The sequence below is a fragment of the Taeniopygia guttata genome, chromosome 4 (assembly GCF_048771995.1).
Source record: "Taeniopygia guttata chromosome 4, bTaeGut7.mat, whole genome shotgun sequence".
NCBI classification, from domain to species: Eukaryota; Metazoa; Chordata; class Aves; order Passeriformes; family Estrildidae; genus Taeniopygia; species Taeniopygia guttata.
In genome coordinates, this window is record NC_133028.1 from 31,943,415 (window position 1) to 31,967,075 (window position 23,661).

The 23,661-nt window shown below is 41.1% G+C and overlaps 1 protein-coding gene across 14 annotated transcripts in view; it reads right to left on the reverse strand.

The window, feature by feature from the left end:
- Positions 1-9,039: 9,039 nt before the first annotated feature.
- Positions 9,040-23,661, reverse strand: part of STOX2 (storkhead box 2) — a 98,823-nt gene continuing 84,201 nt past the window's right edge. For all 14 annotated transcript variants that reach the window (XM_072928325.1, XM_030271280.4, XM_030271284.4 and 11 more), the window contains 2 exons: positions 19,294-21,559; positions 9,040-14,701 (listed from right to left, as the gene is read on the reverse strand). In XM_072928325.1, coding sequence (XP_072784426.1) covers positions 14,506-14,701; positions 19,294-21,559 — 2,462 coding nt within the window. In that variant the 3' untranslated portion in view covers positions 9,040-14,505. The remainder of the gene's footprint in view (positions 14,702-19,293; positions 21,560-23,661) is intronic.

The following is a 23,661-nucleotide window of genomic DNA, read 5'->3' on the forward strand; positions in this document are numbered from 1 at the left end:
CAGGCGGAGCGGGGCGGCCGCGGCCCTGAGGGCGGGCGGGGGGAGCCCGGCGGGAGGAGCCCGCGCCCCCTGCCGGCCCACTGCGCCCCCTGCCGGCCCGCCCGCAAACCGCGCCTGGGACAAACGGGATCCCTGCCTTCCGTGGGGAGAGGGAGCATTGGGACTTCTCCTTCCTTCTGCGCTCTCATCGCAGCTTTCCCCCCTTCTCTCCTTTAACTCTCCCGGTACCCTTTGCGCTAGGGCCGATTCCTCCTCACCCAAACCTGCTGCCCCCACGTGGCACTCTGAGCAAGCTTCCCAGCTGCTCCTGCTCCTGTTCCCACAGGAGGAAGACTGGGCAGAGCAAGACCTTTGTGTGTTCGTGGCCCTAAACGATCCAAGAGAGGAACCAGCGGGATGTAATCCCCACTCTCAGCACTTGGGCTGAATCTCAAGCTGCCTTTGCTGTCTTTATAGTCTGATCCCACTGGTGGGGAACAAAATAACACAAAAGTAGGGAGGGGAGGGGAGCAGGGGGAGTGATGCACCTGTAGCTCTTCTATTTGTGTCCACTTGAAGGCTCTTCTACTTATGTCCACTTGAAGCTTGGCTCGAAGTTGAACGCACAATCCTTGGGTCAGATGTCCCTGCTAGGACAGGGACAGATGTTCCCACACTAGGAAGTCTGAGTTTTGTCAGTGCAGTAGAACTCCGACTAAAACAGCCACAGGTAGCAAATAAATGGTGAGGAGGGATATGAAGAGTGGTCTGAGGAAGGGGAAATTCAGAGCCCACTTTCCACACCAGCACAGATCAGGGCTTAGCTGAGCTCCAGGGAGTTGATTTTGACCCTCCCTTGGTCACAGCAAATGAGGCATTTTAGTATCAGGATTCTATCTGACTTCAGGAGCAAGGGACACCAGTGCACGCATAGATGTTCCTCTGTCCCTCACCAAGGGGTTGCAGGCAGCCAGCCCCAAAAGGTCAGCGTCCTCTGCTGGGAACACATAAACAACCAATTTTCTGTGGCTGCCAGAGTGGGCATTGACAGCTCTTGAGCAGCCTTCTGTTTTTCCCAATAAATTAATAATACAGTAAAACATTACTCATCACCTAGATTAATTGTTTGATGAGGATCAATGAAGGCCTCAAAACTGGATGGAGACCCTGCCATTGCTTCCTTGCCAGATAGAAAAAGGGAGGCTAAGGTGGCATCAGCTGTTGCAAAGTCTTTGGAATGCAGGTCAGGCTTGCAGGGGATCATCCACAATACCTGCTGAACACTCACTCAGCCTTCCGCTCTCATGGGCTGCCTCCATGCAAAGGCTACTGGCCACATAAATGTATTTAACTGGGCCATGTGTCCATTAGAGGCAGCTTTAACCTTTCTTCAGCAGTCCCACGTGCTGCCCATCTTACATCACTAAAACAACCAGTGCATTGGAATTCACTGTGCCCCCTATTCAGGTTGGTTTTACCCCTGCAAGGACATGACCATACCAAGTGACTCAGCAAGAACCTGCTTTCCTGCTTCTGATTTCTAAGATGTGCCTCACACATGATCTCTGGGCAGAAGAAGGCTCTGACAAACTAAAAATTAATTTTTTGGAAGGGCTTATTTGCCTCCCAATGTATCAATCTATCCATCTGTAAATTGCACTATCCCTTGATACTTTTTCCATATATTCCATACTGGTGGAGCTTTGGAGGGCAAGACTTTGCGTCCTTGGTTTTCAGAGTAGGCAGCAATGTGGTTCTCATCTTACAGCTCATTCATTGTCCATGAGAGTGCAAGGGCTGAGCTAGAGGTAACCCTGCTGACCACATCCCAACTGAGTAGATTCTGTAAGAGAGAGCAAAAGCAGCCCTTGCCCATCCATGGAGGGATTCTCCAAGCATAGCTATAACAAGGAAATAATTTTGGGCTTAAAAATTAAGATTTTGTAGTAGTCTTCAAATAGCAGCTGTGAAAGAAGAAAAAAAAAAAAGCATTTAAGGTGGAATTCTAGCCAACTGAATTCATTCAGTTTATTAACTGGATTATACAAACTGCTTGCTTACACTGCTGCAGGGGCTGGGTAAAACATCCTGAAACGTCCCCTCATTCCTTAATCTCAAGTGGCTCCTTGCAAGAACACGTCTGACAAAGAAAAATAACTATTTTCCCCTCTCTAAACAGAATAAAATTGTGAGGGCACTGAGCTTTCTTTGCATTTCATAGAACTTCTTTTGTAAAAAACAAATGGGATGAACAAACCCAGGTCCTATGTGTAGAGAAGAAGATATTTAATATCCATAATGTGAGGAGCTTTCCAGCAGAAGAAACTCTTCTATGCAGAAATAGCTGAGTGCAGCCTGTAAAGACCTGGCAATTAATCATGCACTTGAAGAAATACAACATGCTCATAGAGGCTGAATTTTAAATGCTTGCTGCTCCAGTTTGGACAGTGACAAATTAAGGCCCCCACAAAAGCAGGTGTGGCTCTTGAAGAAGCCCTCTGAGGGCAATTAAAAATGGGAAACCAGCTGGTAACTGTGCAGATGTGACAGCCAGGCCAGCTCAGGAAATTAATACAAAGGAGAAGGATGGAGGAATAAATGGTGTAGGAGCCGAGGCAATAGAAACAGGACCTGCTCTCCACAGGGGGTTGCTCCGTGGCAAGTGAAGTGTGGGATGTGCAAAGTGGTGACAGCCACATATCCCCATTGCCCTGGAGAGCTGCCACAGACAGGCTTCAAATGAATCTCTCACTGCAGGACCCCAAAAACCAGAGAGGCTGCTGCTTTTGTGTGTCACACAGTTTTCCCTGATGCCCAGGGGAAGGCTGCATTCAAGGATGTCTGAAGCAGATGGCTTGGGCACATCTGAAATTGTCTGCGGTACCCTGTGATGGAAAAGGCAAGGGATGAGGTCAAGGGTGGATTTTCCCAAGTCAGCTTCAATGAGCTCCAATCCAACAGGTAGTATGTAGCCAGGTTTCACATACAGTGCTTCATTGCTCCTGGTCAGTTGTCTCCAGTGTTCACTGTTCTGAGTCAGTCAAGAAAATGGTAGTTTGTCCCATTGAAAATACAGCAAATAATTAAGACACATGATTAGAAGGCATTTGTTATTTTCCATTAGGGGTACCATTTAGGAAGTGTGAGCAAAATTATAAATAGTGCAATGCAAACAAACTATGTATCAGTACAAGCCAGAGCTCCTCATCCCATTTGGAAAATTATATCCCCATGACTTTTAATACAATTTCTCAGTGCTATTCCTCACACATCTACTCCTACCCTGCTTCTCTCCACACATCTAGTGTGTATGAGGCATCACTGGGACAGAATTTACCTCTACCAAAGTGCAAGCTGGGGGACTGTTCCCATCAGTCTGTTCTTCTAGTTTGTTGATAAAAATCTCTTTCCTTGTGAAATAGTCCATGTAATTCCTTGTGAATTACATGGACTATTTCTCAGAAAAAAAGTTGTCAGCACAGATCATTATAGATTACCTTTTTGTTGTTTTCCTCCCCCCCCTTGTCCACAGGAAAGGTGTACTCCTGTTAATGTTAAGCTTTGGCATCCTTCCAGGAAGCTGAGCAAAACAGCATTTCATTTGAGACTGCTGATAAAAGGGTAGAATGGACAGGTCCTTTACTAGTTTCAGCCTCTAAATAAAAAGATCTCTCTAGTGAAGAGCTGCTTGGCCACTTGCCTGACTCTGTGAAGCTGAGTATTCTCTTCTCTCTTGAAAAAAAAAAAAAAGTCTTGTTTTGTTGCCCCTATTTTCAGCACAGTGTTGAAGCATAGGAAATTTTCTGTGTAAAAGGAGCTCTCTTTCTGTGTTCCCCTCCAACACTTGCTGCTTGCCACCAGCGTGGGTCATGACAGTCCTAACAGTGCCATCCTAGCCAGAATGGCAAATAATAAGGCAGGTGGGCAGCTTCACTGTATGAAAGTACCATCCACAGTACCTCAGTACCTGGGCACAGATAGTCATTGCAGCACAGAGACCTTCTCTAACAGCTTTCACATGATAAACACACCCTAAGACTGAATAAATTATTTTATAACAAGCTCAGCATCCAGGGTCCCAGCCAGAGACAAGGGCCCCAGCTGGCCAAGAGCAAACCCAGCCTCAAAAAGCTGGAATTCTTTGCCAAAAACCCTGCAAGGGTGGGAGAAAGGATGCAAACAGAGAGAGCCATGAACACAGCCTGAGGATGGACTGAGCACACCAGCAGCAGCAGCCACAGAGTGAAGATTATCTCAGCCAGCACTTCTCCTCTGTTCAAAGGGATGATAATGGGCTAATTTGGAACTGGCAATAGGCAAACAAAGAGAATTATGGTGAATCTTATAGAATGATCTGAACTTGTTCCGCATCCCCCTTCCAGTTCCTTTGACAATCACAGCTAGAAATGGAGAAGCTTTCAAGTGATGTTTAAAAGGTTTCATGCACCCGCATGGCCAACAGAGCCAACAGCAAAACTTCCCTGCCTCCAAGAAGGGACAAGAGAAGAAATTGGTGCTCATCCATCTTCCTCCTGTAATCTGTGGTGTCTCGTGACTGCCCTCAGTGACTGCACCATCTCCTGGCCCCGGCTGGGCAGCGCTCAGGGACACCACATGCTTACAGTACAACCACAGACACATCAGAATATTCCAGTATCAGTTGCTATTTATTTTAAGTCTGCATAAACCAAGAAGGCAGGCACACACTCCTCCTGCCTGCCCCACCTCAGCTGGCTTTTGGGAGTTCAGGATCCTCCAGCTTCCCAATAATGCAAAGAATTTTTTCTGCTGTCTTGAACTGATATTCCTTCTCCAGCTGCTGGTCCTAACTGTGAATCCCCTGTTACAGAAGTACATACTCGCATTCCTCTGCCCTCGAGTTTTCTTCATTTTGGTGGACTCTCTCAGGATTTTAAGCCCTAATATTCCAGTTGCCTCATTTTCCTTATGGAGAATGGTATCCACTCTCCTTCTCTTCCCTTTGTGTTGCAGAGATCCCAGTTTGGAAGAAATCTGTGCAGAAGCTGGTTCCTTCAACCTGCAAACCCATCTGTTCATGGAGACCCATGCCAGAGTTGAATCCCTGCCTGCATTATCCATGGCACAAGACAGCAGTCAGGAGACACAGAATTCACATAGTACATGCCAATATAGTCTAGAGATTATACTATTCTTTTTATTTTTACAAAGAAAGAAAGGCAAAAAAAAAAAAAAAAAAGCCAGCAGGGGAGACTAACTCCCTAACTCCCTTGCTCTTCTCTGTCTTGAGAACCCGGTGGTCTCAGCTGACTGGACCAGATGACCTGCTACTCATCTAGTGTCAAAAAAGGCAGCTTCCTCTTCCACAACATCCCAAGCAACTAATTTTTAGAAAGACAAACAGTTCTGAAACGGCAACGGTCTAAATATTTTAAGGCAATAATCTTCCATTAGTTTCTGTATCAAAAAAGGTCTACCTATCTCCCAGAAATGGTTCCTGGCCCTCTCCTCCTGCCTGAGCTGATGCTTCTGCCACAGACTTCAGAGTCCCCTGGGAATTTTCAGCACTCCTTTAGAAGAAAAAACATACCGCTTTGTCTAGGTTAAAAAAGAAGAGGGAAAAAATAATAGGTGGTTGCTGTTTTACTGAGCAGTGCCAGGGTCATGCTTTAGGTGCATTTTACAGCTGGACCAGTTACAAGTATCCTAAAGTCATCATCAGCTTGTGCCACAAAGAAGCACATTAAACTGCAGCAGGATGCACAATAAGACTTCTCTGAAAGCTTCACCTTGGGCCCAAGCCAGAGGCTTGCACTAATCTGGACAGAGAAGAGCCTCTCGCTCATCACAGCCTCCCCATGATGGGGGTGAGTGGCAGCAAGGGGCTGGGGCCCCACAGCTTTTCAGAGAGGAAGCTGAGTCTGGGGATTTGGTTCAAGGCTACTGAGAAGGAACAGTGGTGCAGAGGGAAGAGGACAACCTCACTGTGGAACACCTAGCCCAAAGGTTTGTACTTGTGAGCCCTTAAGTTTGCAGTCTTGCTGGCGACTCCTGGCAGCCACTGCCCAGTGGTACACGCTCAGTGTGTGTGTGGTGCAGACAGCAACAGCAGGCTCCAGGTACATGGGTCATGGGTGTGATATGCATTCAGACTCTTCCAGTGCACAAGCTGGCCTGTAAAGTTAATTACTTAGGTTCTCATTTTCCAAAACCCAGTTAATAGGATCCAAAAAGGCTGTAGTGCTGTGACTCTTCTCCAGATGTGCATCCTCTGGTACAGAAGTTTCATCAGCAAGTGGTGTAGCCCATCTGTGCTGAGACTGCAACTCGAACCGCAGCACGGTGTGTGGGGGCACCCAGGACAGCCATTGCTGGAACAAGGGCTTGCAGCTGAAGTGCCAGTGCTGGTGTACCTTTTGACCTCTGCATAAGGAAAGCCTATATCCACAGGAGAGGCCCTGGTTCTGGCTTGTCCTCTCACTACTGGTACACTACTGAACACACTGGAAGCTGCCACTTTGCAGTTTCCTGCCAGAGTGACCCTCTTTGGCACTCAGAAGGCAACTGGCCTAATCTGACCGGAAACAAACACAGGGACAAGAGGAAAGAGATGGAGAGAACTCAAAACAAAAGGCTTCAGGTTTCCCTAAGCAAGCAAGCAAGCAAGCAAGCAAGCAAAGTATGTAACTATTTCAGTGTTTCATGCACAGCCATGTTGGTAAATTTATTTACTGTCTTTGCTTACTTTCATATAGCTGGCAGAACAGGGTTAGGTTTTATGTGCTTATTAGGATGAGAGAGAAGAAAAAAGATGTTAAATAAAAGTACTTGGGATTTCCCATTCCTTGTCCTCATTCATCACTTTTTTGACAGATGGGCTAAAAATACTTTGCTAAACATGAGGACCTATGGGCATAGAAGAAAGTTGCTCATAAATGCAAGCTCAGCCATCTCCATACAAAACTGTAGACAATTATCAAAGCCCCAGCACCACTGACTGCTCAAAACCCTTCTCTCTTCAAGTACCAGCTACAGTGAGCACGAGTGTCTGAGCCATGGGCTCCTTCCAAGAGTTTAGGAAAGGCTAGTAAGTAGAGGCCATTTTCTTCATATCCAGTCTACAAAGCACAGTTGAATAAATTGCTTTTTTAAGCATTTACCTGAGGCCTTGCTTGATGCCCTGAGGAAGACAGATGTGACCTGGTGTTCCAGTACAGTTAGGGATTTTGTGTCTTCTCTTTGAGTCCTCAAATCACAGAGATGCTGGACAGAATAGCACATAGTCTTTTAATAAAAACAGGAACAGCAGACAAAAGGAGGAAGAGAACTGAAAGGACAAAAATATGGGGCTATATTTACATTCCTAAACATTTTTAAAATTAAAAACTGCAACAGCATGACTTGAAGGGGTGCTGACAGGAGCACTGCACCTTTCCTGAAGCAGCTAACCACCTTTTCTTCTCTAAGGTCTTTCTGATGAGCAGGGAAAGTGAAAAAGGAAAAGTAATGGAAAGTGGGAAAAAGACACTCTTAAGATCAGAATGATGTTTTGAGAGGGTAGGATGAGAAACGGGCCAGAACTGTCATGTTAAGTAACATGTAGGGAAAAAACTCCCCCAACCTGAAGGAAAGTAAATGTCAAAAAGAAGCAGAACATGAGGGGATTCAATAGAAGGACATTATAGAAAGTAAGTTATAAAGAAAACAAGAGACTAAAGAAACAGCTGAGAGGCTGATGGCGAAAAGATCTGGAGAAAAGATCTTTTAAACAGTTATCATACAGATATAAGATACCCACAGATACTGAGGAATGTAAATCTACTCAGTGCTCTCAGCAGAAAGGTGTGACCGAACAGCAAGAGTAGCTCTTCAGCCAAGCAGTGGCCCTAGACACTTTCAGTATGTTACAGGACATGTTTGAACAAAAAGATGTCACTTGAGAAAGATCTTTAGTTTACCTGTCAGCAGAGTAAGTATAAAGAGAATTCAAGCCAGGCTTGCAAGCAAGTTTTAAACTGCATGGTGTGGTAACTGTGGACAGCAGTAGTTTCTTTCTAATTAATGATTAGACTAATTTAGCACCTAAAATACAAGCATACCACAAAGAAAGAAACAAAGTGCTCTGTGAGGAGGAAATAGTGCTTGCAAACTTCTCCAGTAATACTGAAAAGGCCTCGAAAGTCTGAGTCTACCAAAACCTCAAATTGACTTTGCCTGTGCAAAGCACTAATGCTGGCATAAAGCCCTAACCAAATCCTATCTGGTTTTGGGATTTTTTGCCCCTGTAATTCAAAACGCACGATTTCATGAATATGGATTAAAGTGGAAGCAGATGCATGAAGGGTAATGAGGTAAGACTACGAACAGTGTGGTATTAGTTTGTGCCACTAGCAGGTGACAAGCCAAGGTGCTCAAAACAACACCTATTTCCAAGAGATTCTTTCTGTTTTTTGTCTTACAAATATTGTAAATGTTCTCATGGCACAGCTCTGGTAAATCTCCTGGACCCTAAACTTCCCCCAAACCTTCTTCCAAGTGGTGGTGGAAAATTGGCAAATGGCACTTGCATATTACATTGTCCACTTGGGCCTTTCCAATCAGCAGCTATCAGTTTTCTTGAAGAATGTTAAAAAAACTCCTTTCTAGAACCCTCTCTCTTGGGTGCACTGGGTCCTCCTTTAGCTCACGAGGATGGAGAGGAGAGTAAAAGAGGGATGTGACACCTCTTGCCCTTGGCATTGAGGTCCTAATGGACTTCTCATTTCTTGGAGCTTGGGTGCATCTCAGCTGGACACTCCCATTCAGTGGAGATCACACTCCTCCTGCAGCTGTTAACTTCACATCCAGTCCAAGCCAGAAAAAAAGGTGTGTTTTCTCCCTTGCACTCTTAATGGCCCAAAGACCTTTATAGCCCAAAAAAGCATAGGGGAACACAGCAAGTTGTTACAGTGTTTGTTTATCTAAGATTTCTGGTTTGTTGTGCAAAGTTTCCTAAGTGAGGGAGAGAAACAGCATGTTAAATGGAAATATAAGTATACTCTCTAAAAATCACCGATGAGTGCAAAGAATCCACTTAGAACATATAACCAAATGTTATTTAATATCTTAAAAAGTAACACAATCCAAAATGGATATTTCACACAACACTACATAAACAACATGAACACAATATTACCATATGGAGGGACTTTCAAATATAGACTTACAAAAATCCCTGTCCTTTTTTTCCCTTTAAATTATTATACTAAGCATGACAAGTAATCATCATTTACAATATGGTACACTGACACAATAAAAACCATGTTACAAATGTGCTGTTATAAATCAGTAACGTTAGGGAAGACATTTCATGAACTGCAATTATTTCATATGAAATACTATACAATATAAACAGAACATCCATCTTGGATGACCTTTACAGCAACCAGAGACCAAGTAATTTTTAAATTTTTTTTTCAGTGCAAACACATTTATACAAGGCAGTCTTGGCTGCAAAACTCCCTTCTAACATACAGTAAGTCCCACTTGCATTTATTAACTCATTTAAACCTAATGCAACAGCCACATTCAGTCACTCACAGAAAATTACCTGCAGAATTATGATCCCTTTAAACTTAAAATCTCCTCCACACATAAAAGTAACATCTGTGCCAATTACTCCAAGGGCCCTTTCATACATCTGGGTGGGTATCCTTTGGGTGACTCTAACCGATATACAACACGAGGGCAGTGCACCACATGGAAAATCACCCTTCCGAGGTGGGGCACGCCGGCGGCTGTCACGGATCCCGGCTGGGTGGCTGTGCATTTCAGCAGGGATTCAGCCCAGGCTGCCCTTCCAAAGCCAGGTGCGTGGCCTTCTGCTCCTGCTCTGCGTTTAGTGTCTCGGGGCCAGGGGGAGGAACACGGAAACCCTCAGCTCAGACCTGAGCTTCAATGGAGTTAACGACCCATTCCCATCTCTCTCAGATCCTCAGAGATCAGGGGAGTTATGCCAGATTTACACTCACATAACTGGAACCAATGTTTAGAGCGTTTCTTTTATTAAAGAAGTGTGATAGTCCCATTTTCTTCTAGCACCAGCTTGGCTTTTGGTGGGTCCACTGCATGTGTCTCATGCAGCAATGATGCACTTTACTTATGCTGGGGGAAACATTTTAGATATATAGCCTTTTTTTTTAAAGAATTTTGTAAAAAATAGAACTTTTCTCTCTAATACTGTACAGTTTTCTTCAGAAGAGCAAAGAGAATTGTAAACTGTGGGTATGACACCAGATCAGGAGTGCTATTTGCTTTCTCAGCACATCAATTTGAATAATTGTGTTGGGAAAAACACTATAAAATGTATTTGAAAAACAAATTTTTAATTAACATGACTGTTTCTAAAACCACTGCTGCCAGTACTCGTACAACTGCAAAATTGTTTCTGGAACTGCTAGTCCAAGAGTGTCTACGGGGCTGTAAAGCAGTTTCTTACTTAAACAAACTGAATGTGTCAAAAGAATAATTTCAGAATATAGACATTAAACACTTTGGTTAACTGTTAAACTTCCTTCAGTAGCTTTTAAAAAAGCAACTAGTTAATAAGTTAGTCTGCAGACTCTTAGCCTTTGCTTTTTCCAATGGGCCCAGACAAAAAGCAGGGTCAGTGAACTCTGCCTACCTCACAGGCAAGTGCTTCGAGACCCTCAGGCAAAAAGGTGTGATTTAAGTGCAAAGTATTATCTGTGTTCAAGATGGCCTCTGAATACTGGTTTGCTTGTTCTCTTTCCTAACAATGACTACTGCTGGCAAACACATCGGCCACGGTTTTCATTAAAATATTTGTTTTCCAATACATTTTTATTTTTAAAGTTGAGTGAACACTGTTTCGCATATAACAGTCATTTTACAGTGGTGCTGGGAGTCAAATGGCTAATGATTTCTTCTAAATTTTAACTGAAGTACTTAAAATGGCAAAATTAGCTCAACTGATGATTGTATATTAATTTGCATCAGGATAATGGTACTAGATTTGCTGAAAGGTGTTCATAAGTCGGTGTATATAATGTGATCTGCTTAGGTTCAACTGCCACTTTCTTCCTTTGGTTTTTGGAAAAATCTTTCCTCTTGAAAGGTGGCTTGCTGCAGCTGGCTACTTTTCAAAAGCTAGCTTAATTTCTCTTGGAAGCTTGCCCATGTTCTTTGAACAATAGGCATATACCTCGAGTAGGGACCCTAATACTGCTCCCAGCAACATCAGTTAAAGGCTGTTGGTAATTTCTATAGGAGCAAATGCTTTAGATGCACACAATCTAGAGACCAGAGTGCATATCATTAAAGGAAGAGCTGTTTAAACACCCTTGCCAGTTCAGAGAAACCATGACGTACTAATGTTGACAAAGATGGAGGCAAAATAGGGCCCCAAGTATCTGAAGGCTGCCAAGAAAATACCCAGAGTGTCTTCTGTTAAACCCCAAACTGTCAATCATATTTCATAGACTGTAGATGTTTCTAATTTACTAAATTACAAATACATTTTCAAGTTCTACCAGGCAAAAATTTTAGCAGTAACTGGGGAGAGGATGGAAGGTTTCAGCCTCCCTTTCACTTTTATCCCAATTATGCAGCCTTGTCAAAGTCTTTAAGTGACTCATCTGAAAGCCATCTTTTTAACATTGTAGAAGGAAATTGTGGCAATGGAAACACGATGACTTCATATGCAAGCTTTGACACACAAGAGAACGCCATGACCTAATGCTTCAAAGTTTCTAACCTTGCTTTGTACAATACACTTTTCATGTTGCTGCATTTCATCAACTTCATGGAGGTAGTTATATGTGTAAAAAAAATTACCATAAAAGTAACATGTTGTATTATAATAATACATATTAAGTGTGCAAAATGCCGACAGATTTGTGTTGACCCTTTACAGTTGAACACAACACAGATTCAACCTAATCTAACTCTGTAAACCTTTAAATTGATACATTAGAAGAATGATAGATAAGCAACCACATAATACAAGGCTATGATTTCATCAAAGGATTAGGGTGACATAAAGCACTCAAGCTCCACTCTCGTGGTTTTGTTACCAGAACCTCAAGATGGAATTTTCTTATTTTCCATTGTTGATTTTAAAAGAAAAAAAAATCAAGATTAGAACGTTTCTATCTGAAACTTCTGTTTACATTCCATATTCAAAGAGTCACATTAATATTGGTACAATGCTATGTCAACATTAATATGACATTTATGTTGTCTGCTGGTCTCTGGGAACTTTAAGAAATAACATACTATACAGTTTATAGGTATGTACTATCACATTTTGTTGGAATTATGCCTTCTGTACAACCAGCTGCCTGCACAAATTCTGATTAGCTTATGACAAACAGTTATTTCTTCAAAGGTGAAACCTGTTTCTGCTCTTCACATTTTAATACTGCCATTAGTATTTCAGATCATCACTGTAAATTTTTTTACCATTTTGACATTTTTATTTACTGAATTGATACATACTACTGATGTCAGAGCTCATCTCAGAAACAAAATCACAGTCAGCCACTGCATAGTATATGACAATTCCCCACAAGAACTCTGACTCTACAGTTTGCATGGAATAAGTACGGCTGGAGTTACACATCGAATAATAAGATGCGTCATGCAAAGCATTTTATGGTAATTAGAGCACATCTTGGAAGGTATGATAAGGCAGAAGGCTAAAGGCCAAGTGACTTTGATAACCAACCAAAAGCACAATAATTTCCTTTATGTGCACTGAAAGGTCTTATTGCTCCTATGAAATGGAAATTATACACTGAAATCAATGAAAACAGACCTGTGCATTGACTGTGTATTCTTGACAGAACTGATTGTGTCCAGAGTTAGAAAGCTGTTTTATAAGTAAATGATCTCTATCCGATGGTGTAACATAAGGCTGAATCGTCAGTAAAGAATTCCAATGACGATAGAGAACATAAGTGAAGCTCAAATGACTTTGTATACAGAGTAATAAATGTCACCAGAACCTGATGAAAATACTGGGGTTTAATATGTACAGTTGGGTGTCATACCTGCTTACTACAAGAGCTAGATAGGGTAAATGTCCCTTTTCTATGAAACAATTTGAAGCTGTTGCACATTTTAGTATCTTTATTATTCCACCAATTTGTCTGTTCTGATAAAAAAAGTCAGTTTGTTGCACTACCAGGTTGCATGAGTACCAGAGCAGAATGTGACCCTATACCTAAAATTACTCTTGGAGTTCAACTATCTGTAGAATTTACTCTGCAGTAATTAGTATAGTACTAACTACATTGAAGTAATAGTTTAGGGAGAGCAATTAAGATGTACCGTGCCTGCAGGACTCAGATTTCTACTGCAAACCAAGTGGACACATTGAATTTCTAGAAACCAGACATGTCCATAAAATGATAAATTGCAAATAACATCCACTGAATAAAAAGGCCAGAAGTTTATAATTCTCTAAATTTTGTTCTCTGATAATCATTACACTGTATGCTATTTTAATAGCCTAATTTAGGCACTCTATTTAATAAGCTACATAAAATAGATTTATGTCCTTCCACTAGAAAGAAATCAATTCTTCAGGCCATACTTGTCATTTATATCATAAAGGATATTTTTGTTCCAAGAAATTAGTTATCCTGATTTCTCTATTAATGGCAAGTTGCAATACCAGAAGTGACACAAGAATTAGATTATCTTTCTAAAATAAGTGAATTATACTGAAGACATTTAATATATTTTGTGTCACTCCACATTGTGGCTCCATGACAGTTACATCTTTCCCTTCCCTCCCCACTCCCCCCTCTCTGCAAAGGCCCACCTCCTCACAGATGACTACGGAAGGTCAAGTAACAAGTCTCATTAAGTAAACATCTCTTGTATTTTTGAAACAAAAGGAGAAGCTGCCTCCCTTCCCACCCTCCATACCTAGAAAAAAAGCAAATCAAAACAAACCCCAAACCTCCTTTTACTTGCTTAACTAGGTATTTGTAAAATTGTGTCACAAAAATGCACAGTGAAAATGACTGATTAGTATTAATAATTCACATATAGAGCTGAGGTCATGACTTGTCATGTTTGGCATTGTTTTTCCTCATGGTGATCCTGGCTGGTTACTTTCAGCAGTGGCTCAGTTTTTGAAGAAAAAAATTATGAACTCTGCAGCAGAGTTTAGCCTCTGACCAGGGGCATCACACATCTGTGGCATTTTTTTAAATGAAGTTGGCAACTGCATGGACATTGAAAATGCAGATTACACTTACAGTGTCTAGACTTTCATATATGTGCTCAGTTACAATTAAGTGAAGCAAAAAGTGTACATATTATCCCTACTGCTATTCTGTTGCTACAGAGCCGCAAATGTGAAAAGCAATACCTTGAAATAAAGACTTCTTTGTTGCCCCTAGTCTACATAGCAGCACAGTTTAAGTGAACACTAAAACTGTGGTTGAGATGCTTGTGTTATTTTTCCCCAAAGATGTAAACATCAGTCCCAGTGTCGTAAACTTTGCTGTATGACGATCTGAGGCAGGCTGACTATCAGACACTAGTGACAGAAGCTTGCAGGCAGTTACCAGGTTTCTGCAGTTTCTCAGCTTCACTCGTGGGTGGATCTACAGTGGCTCGGAAGTTGAATGTTGGGCCTGCGCCACCGTGTGCAGGGCTCAGAGCGGGGTTCTGACGTCTGTTGCTTTCAACAATACTTGAAGTGTTGGATGCCAGGCTCTCACGAGTACTGGAATGGAAAAGAAATATATATACACACTCATATATGACATGCCTATATATCTACTGACCAGACAGGAAAGGAGAACAGAGTGTTTTATAATAGGTTTCCTCTGTTTGTATGTAATGTCACATCAATGAAACATTGCATTTTGACAGTACACATATGTTACTCCCAAAATGCGTCCCAGAGGTGCTCAGCAGTCATCATACCATAACACAGGTATAGCACTAAGCACAGCTGAAACTGTCACACGAACTGTAAGCTGAACCAGTATCAAGCATCTGGATTTTTCACTCAAGGAAATAGCTTCCATCTTGCACTTGGAATGTGCTAGTTTTCTTTCCTGACTGGTGCAGTTTTGCACAAAGTAGCTCCATCAAATTAGCTCTGTGTCTAGACAGAGTTAGCACAGCAATCATGTAACACAGCATCCTCTGTTGTCTCCTCTTCTACCTATGTGTTTGTATACAAAATATTAAATAAAATTTTTACCGTACATTAAACCCACAATGCTTCTAAATATAACGTTTCAATTTTGCTTTGCAGCTGAGATGATTGCAACTTACCAAGACAATGAGAAATCTTAACTGCCTGGTCTGTGATCTTGCCCTGGACAACAACTACTGCTGATATTTCATTCAGAAAATGGGCAATGTTCCTTTAGTTCTAAAGTATCAATTAACCACAATAGTTACAGGACACTTAACACTTTTAAAGATTAGGCCTTGTAATGATACATCTAATTATGAACGCAGAGAAGCTTGTATTTTAGTCTACAGCTTTTAAAAAGCTCAGCCATGACATGCTAAGGGTACTTTTATCAGTACTACTGTTTCTATTGTCTTTACACTATTGAAAAATATTTGATCTCTACATAATGTGTGCCTGTTCAGGAGCAAATTTGCTTTTAAATATCCATGTGGCCCCCTGGTCATGTATTCTTCACCTCTACCCCTACTTCTTTGTAAAATAACATCACCACTTACTATGGAGATGTTTGCAGAATACATTTAGAGGACTGAATGCAGTTATTAAATAAACACTAGAAACAAGGATACTAATGACAAAAATTTCATAGTCAGTTTCAAGTCAACCTAAATTTACCTGCACTGAAAGGGGTAGCTCTTGCCTGCCTCGTGTGGACCTGACCTGACCCTGCCACATGTTTCTGCTGCTTCCCTGACTTGCAGGCAGCCAGACAGATCAGGAACCGCTCTCAGTTAAATACTAGCCCTAAGAACAAAAAACAACATTAGTGCTAGCATCAAGGGAAAAGTAGGAATGCACAGCTTTAGATGTGGCAGGGGAGAAATGTGTCAGTGCATAGCATAAGGGAAGAAAAAAAACCTTTTCCTAGTCATCAGGGCAGATTTAAATAATCTTAAACTGACTGAGTCTGGAAAATCAATGAGGCTTCTAGGAAAACTCTCACAGATCTTTTAAACTGACCAAAATGGATAGTACCGATATTTTTCTGCCAATGATTGTTTTATTGTCCAGAGTTCCAAAGAGCTATGATGGGTAACACACAGAGTAAATGATTCCTGTGAGCTGCAATGATGTATGGTGCACTTCTCTTGCTCATTTTTTATTCTTCTCCCTCTGCTTTTTAATGAAAATAGATGCAAATCTTAGTTTTCAGAGATTATTTAGTATTGTATTATTCTTTTTGGGACCACCAATTCCAGATGTTCAGACATGCTCAACTCTGGTATTACAAACCAACCATTACAACACGCATACACAAAAACTGCATTGAAAATTTTGCATGCAGAGTAGTGCCAAAATTAGCTTCCTTTAGGTGACAGGAGCAACAGTACTATATAAACTCTAAAAATAAAGAAATAACTTTAATCTTGACAGCTAACATTTACTATATATAACTTGCATAAAAGCAATGCACGAAATATTGTGAGGCTTTTTTTTTCCCAATGGTGATTAATACCTTCACACATTTTGCACACATTTTGCAAGTCAAATGCCCATTGCTAATCTTTTTAACTGCAGCCATTTCTTTCTAAATTTTTGTCACTGTCCTTCTTTCAATTTATCAGGTTTAAAAATATTTTTTTTTCTTTTATCGTGTGAAATTGGTAATTTTGGTTCCCCAAACAATGTTGCATACTTCAATTTGAATTAAAAGATACCACCCCACCTCAGGAAGCAGAGTTATATCACCAGTGGAAGCTAGAAGAACATACCTGAGGAACATCACTTTATGCACAACATGTTCTTATATTCTTCCCATGGCATCTGCTGAAGGACAGTGTCACACCTACCTGAATCTTACCAAATGCTGGATGGCTATTTTGTATTTCTGGGAAAAAGGCCGTGGAGTACATTTTTTATTATAAGGTAGGATAATAATAACAACATTATTATTTAGCCAAAGGGCTGAATTCACCTTCAGCTCAATTTATTTTTGGAGACTTATACAAAGAAGCAACCTAAACTTAGCAAAATCACCAAATTTAATCATTTTGATGCAAAGCTTATGAAAAAGCTTTGAAATATCCTATTCTATCCTATCTGTAGGCCAGTCTCCCAAAACAAAATACACTACAGAATGTTTTGGTTTGGGGTTTGGTTTTTTTTAAGCTTACTTGATGTGACTTTGCCAAAAAATGGTATTTGTTAATAAGTAAACAGTAAAAAAAAAAAAGAAGAAAAAAAAAAAAAGAAAAAAAAAGGATGTGGAACACAAATATAATTGAAAGGTGCTCATCTGTTTCCCTTATGATTTAAACAAGGTGGTATAGCAGCACTAAATCCAGTATGTTCACCACATCCTGTTCTCTTGCTAGTTAAGTTTAACATAAATTTTAGCTTTTGTGTAAATAATTAGGGAAGAAAATGTCTACCATTGCATTAATCAGAAACACAAGTTTGATATTTAGCTAGCATACAAAACAATAGCCCAAGAACCGATTTTCAATCCAGTTGATACCCTATCCTGGAGGTGACTCTCATACTCTGTGGAGTGAGACAGGCTGAGCAAGAAGCAAACACCACAACATACTCCCCCACAAAAACTGACTGCAAGTATAGCACTTTAACTACTGGAAGACATCCCATTTAAAAAAGAAAAGTGCAAACAGTTTCATACAACAATTCTGTGTGAGAAAGATGTCAGGCATCTGCAGAACAATCAATAATATAAATTCAAAGCCTTCTCAAGCTTCTTTTTTAGAGTAGACTCAGTGTTAGTGGTATGATTTACTCAAACAATTTTTCAGGTTTTTTGCTCAGAAAAAATATACATTAGCTAGAATCTCGCCTGAGTTTGATACATCACTGCATGCTGCATTAGGCTCTCTAATTTCTGTCTTGTCATTAACATAAGTCTGAGTAACCATCAAATCCAAAGGAATTTCTTTCAGAGTGACAGGACTTCAACTGAAATTGAAATTTAGTCCTGCATAGAAACAGGAAATCCTTCATGTGCCTTTCTGAGTGCCTTTGCTCTTGATGTAAATATATATATATATACTTCTGATGAACAAGAAAACCATTTACAGGGGAAAATAAAAAAAGTGACAAAAAACCCAAAAAAAACCCACCCTATTTTTTTCACATAATACAAAATCAGTCTCAAAGGTTTTATTTTTAAACACAGGCAATAAATAATTTAAGCTCAAGTAAGCCACTCTAAGAAAATTACTACTGTAAATTATTTCTGTGTTCTTAGAGTCACTGTTCTGAACTCTGATGAGTTGCTATGCAGGCCAAACAAAACACATCATGCTCCATTCCATCAAGGACCTAGGACTGCCAAAGGTCAGACAGACAAGGAAGAAGGCTAGCATAAAGGATTCTTAACCTGGAAATGAACTTTTGAAATCTCCAGGACAGGGAATTCACCAACAACTCTCTCCTTCTCCTCCCTACATTGTAAGACTTCATGCACACTGAGACTTCCACGATGCCTGAAATCCCTGGAACAGCAATTACTAACCAGTACCACCACACACAAACATCTGGACTCTCTTTCCAAGTATCTTAGACAAGACACCTCTCTCTCAGCAGTGTTAAGTCACATCTGAAGTTCAAATATCCTTAGCACTTTTAATTTGTAGGAGGAGTGGCTATTCCAGTCTCACCAGTTTGAAATGGTGACCAGATACACTTCCAAAATTTTTGAAGAAAACAAACAAGGAAGCCCAGACACAAAACAATATAATTTGTTTTTCTTTTTGTCTGAGCCAAAGATTATGTCACCTGGTCACGCCTAGTCTTTTCATTAGTCTTGTTGATGGTATCTTAGAGAGAAAGGGAAGGGAAGAGTATGCAGGAGCTCATCCCTTTTATTCTAAAAGCAAATACAAGTTTAATACAGAAAAAAAGCATACAGGGAGGTTTTCGGCAAACAGAAAATGAACTAATACAGAGTCAGTGCTGCAAATGGTCATTGGTTTCTTACTGTGTGGTGGGAAACCCATACATCTGAATAGAGGATTCCAGAGCTGTAGAAAAAACAGTCTGAAAACATGTGAAATTTTTTAATACAGCCCTACATTCTGTCACCAATATCACACACCCATAAAACCATAAATGGAACTTCCTAGTCTGTAAAGCTGCAATGAATGTGACAGTCCTACCGTGGAGAGTTGAACCCGCTGTCCACAGTAATGCTGCTGCTGTCCATGCTGTCCAGGCGGGCTGAGTGGGTGGCTCTCTGGTTGTTGCTATTTTCCGTTTCCTTTGGGGTGAGAAGAGTAAGATTCTTCTCAAACTTTCGCTGTAGATCTCTTTCCTTTTCTCTCTCTAGGAGCCATTGCATCGTACCAACGTCATCCCTGTTCTTTTCTTCCTCGGCATTTTTGTTGGTTCCTTCCTCTGAGTCATCATCATCAGATACGTTGTAGTAGTCAAAGGAGGCCTCCTGGTTCCCGGTTGTCTCTTGCTGTCTCTGAGAAACAGGCATGACTTGTGTGACTGAGGTGACCATCGCTTGTTCAAGCTTCTCACATCTGACGGGCAATGTGTCAGAGGAGGTCTTTTGATGGGGCTTTAGCAAAGGTGTGTTAGACTTATGATAACTATTCACAGAAAGAGTGTTGTGCAGAGGCTTAAAGAGTGTATCCTTGCTAAATATTTCTTTCCTCTTATCAAGGCTGCTTGATTCAGTGCTATGGTGTTGAACCAGCCGCCCGTTAGCAATGACCTCTGGAGTTTGGCCAGCAATCACTGAACCAGTGCTTGGGCCCTTTGGGGACTCCTCCTTGTGCACCCCAGGCTCCCTAGCAATATGTTGAGACTGTCTTTCTGTAGGAGTCATTTTTTTTAGCCCATCTGTCCCTGTTAGTGTATCATGATCCTCTTTATTCTTTCCCAGGGGTGATGGAGCAGTAAGCACAGTCTCACTGGATGTGTTGCACTGAAAATAGTCATCAACTGCAGATTTTGTTGTGCAGGAGTTAAGCTCACTATATGATGGCAAATTCTCTGTAGGCTTGCCTTGTTCCAATAGGCTACAAGAACTGGGGGTTTCTACACTGCCACCAGCTATTTCAGGGATGCAAGTCTCTTTGTAGCTTGCGGATGAAATCAGAGCCCTTTGATGACTGAGCGACTGCGATGGTCTTAAGGTACTATCATCAATGTAGGTTTGGCTAGTTGTTTGGTCATCTGGGCTACAGCCTTCACCTATATCTTCAGGTGTACCTAACGTAGCTGAGCCCAGAGGTCCCTTGGAGTTATCCATGGATCTAGACCTTTCTTTAGCCTTACTGGACCGCTCATTCCTTGATCTTCTATCCTGCGTATGGCTGTGGCTCCGATGGACCTTGGAGTGGGAGCTTCCCCTGGAAGGTTCAGGGAAAGGCATTTCAGTTCTTCTTTTAGCCAGTTCACCAGACACATCCCACTCTGGTGTCATGGGAAAGTGAGATTCAATCATGTTAGGATTGCTGTGCATTATATAATTATCTCCCTTGTGTTCTATTATAAAACAGCCTTCCCGTGGGGATCGAGTCAAGGGATCATAGAACTCATACTCCCTCTCAGCAGGTATATCCAAATGAGAGCCATCTGATGGGTCTCCTTTGGACACCCGGGTCTTGCTGTGTGACCTCGATTTCCCATGAGACTTTCTGTGATTCCTGCTCTTTTTACTTCGTCCACTGTGGTGAGCTGAAGACCCTGCTTTGCTTCGTTGAGCTTTTTCTTCTTCAAGTTTCTTCATTAGTGCAGTGTGTCTCATGACATTTTCCACAGTCAAGTCTGGGTTAATGCGCCTAATAATCTCCATTTCTACCTCTCTAGGTATAGTGGTAGGGGTGTCCTCGTCCCTTAGTGGCCACTCTTCTGGAGGAAACTGGGCAGAGAAATTTGCCAGCTGTTTTGTCTTATCCTTCTTAAAACTTAATCGGAATAATTTGAGTCCAAATTTCTTAGACTGCTTTTCTACATCCTTAGGCTTTGTGAGCGTCTCTGATTTATATGAAAAATTGACAGTACTTTTACTTTTCTCAGTAGGTGGGACCTGACATAATGAAGGAGGACAGTATGAGTCTTTACAGTCTTTTGCTGATTTCCTCTGTAGGGTAGATGCATGCATGCTGTGCATGTCTTCTCTGCAACAGTGGCAGGAGTCGCAGTGGTTTTTGGGTAGTGTTCGGTCCCTGACACATCCCGAGGTGGAGGGAGTTATAGTTCCTTGTTGTGGAGAGGTACATTGAGACCTGTCAGGTATCCTCTCGTCCAAATGGTACCATTTACTGTTAGTTCTTATGAGAGATGGTGTTATAAAGTAAGTCTGTGGGGTTACAATGAAATAACCATCCGGAGTTGGGTATATTTTCCTCTCCCGTACAAGCATATTCAAAGTATGTCGAAGGATTTCTGGACTGGGTGTTGGAACTCCTAGAAATAACAGTAAACACATATCAGGAAGTGCATAAAACTGTGTAGGACTCTTTGGTCTCCCCCTCCCCAGCAAACAGCTAGTTATGCCAATGTGCAGCCTGGAATATGCTGAACAAACAACTCCAGTAAAGCGTCTTGTTAGGTATTCTCTTCTCTGTTTATTTCTCCACTTATCTCCTACACTTCAGACATATCAATTATTATTTAACTAGTAGGCCATTAATAAAGTGCTAGAAAAAACCCCAAGAGAAGTTCTAGTCACTTCCAATGTGCAGGTGACCTTAAGCTACAAGATGGAATCACTGAAAATCAGAGTGTCAAGAAAAATATTCTACTTTTATTCTTCTTCCAACAAAGCATTTATATCCAAATTCACCAGAACTATTCTTAAAATGCCTTGTCACATATAAAGCAGTAGTTATTTGTTACTTTGGATGCCTAAGCTGCTTCTCCCACAGAATACTACACAGAAAAAAAAGGCAGTTCCTCAAACTGTCCCTTTATCACAAACCTGATTTAACTGATAAGCTCCCCCATTAAAATATGCTTCAACTACATAAGCTGCTTCAAAACAGAGACATCCTGAATGAAACAGTTCAGCTTCCCCAGAAAGTCTTTTCCATTAGGCTGGAAATTACAGATGTAGCTCCCAAAAATTTGCTTCTCAGAATTCCTCTTCTTTCAGGTGAGATGTGAGGGACACTATGTAAGTGCATGTATTGCATACTGAAATAGACAAGTATGACTACCCCACATCTATGGCACATTGTAGACTTGGCACTGTGAGCCAGATCCTTCCCATTACCAGTGCACCTGCTGGATTCAGTGGTGCTTGACCAAGTCTTCAATACTTCATTAGCTAAAAAACTAAGTTGCATGTTATGTATAGGAGTAAGTTCCATCTAGAGCTAAGGAAAAAAAGAACTGTAGTCCACAAATTAGTTTTAAAAAGCTTGTTTATGCTGAATAAAAAATTAAAATACTTCCATGTTTTAAGTGGAAAAAGCTATCTACAATCAATATGTTTAACTGAAATGCATTTTAATTCTGAGTACTAGTCTGGTTAACATTTTTAGAGCTAAAGACTTTTTTTTTTTTTTTTCCAAACATTTGGATGCTCTAATTTGAACAGAAAAAGTATTATTTATTCGGGGTGTTAGTTTTAAACAAAAGTAATTTAGAAAATAAAGAAGAAACAAAGAGCAACTTAGATTGGAAGAGAACTCATGAATTCATCTGGTCAGTACCTCTACTCAAATCCTGGCCAATTTAGATAAGGTTGATCAGGACCGTGTCAAGTCAAACTCTGTCTTGAAGAATAGAATTTCAATGCATGCAAAAACATTTCAGTGAAGAATATGCTTTTTACAAAAACACTTAATGGAGAAATCTCAGCCAGGGTACCTGCCCCAAACACAGTATCTCCAGGAGCACACAGTGTATGGTCACCAACTCTCCTCCAACATGTCAACAGTTGGAGCCTGTAAGCTCACGGATCTCCTTGTGACTGCAACACCCATTAAAAGCAACAAGAAAAAGAGAATTTGGACTAATTCCTTAACTCATCCTGTTTCTTGCAACTGGATTGGAGGCAACATATTCTTATGTTTGACTTTGAGTGTTGTTTGAACTTAGAGACATGACCATACTACTCATATCCATAACTAAAATCTTCAAATGGAAACAGCAAAGGGTTAGGAACAACATGGACATGAGTGAAAGCAGTTACAATACAAAAGGCACCAGGGAGAATTATACGGGGATATGTGCTGGTTTTGACTGGGGTAGAGTTAATATAGTTCATCCACAGTCCATAGGGCTGAAATATTTGGGTCACTGTGGACACAGGAAGCGAGAGGCCAAGATACAATATAATTTGAGAGCATAAATGAGATTGAAAATTGGGGAAAAAGATATGGAGAATCGGGAGCTTGCATTTTCTTCCCTTTTAATGCAGGTGTCCACAATTTCTGTAATAATCTGAGTGAGAGTAACAAAGATCCCCAGAACCTCTAGATGAGTTATGACAGAAACAACAACAGGTGGGAAAAGCTAAAATCCAGAGAGCTGGGGGGAAAAAAAGGATTATTTGTCCCTAG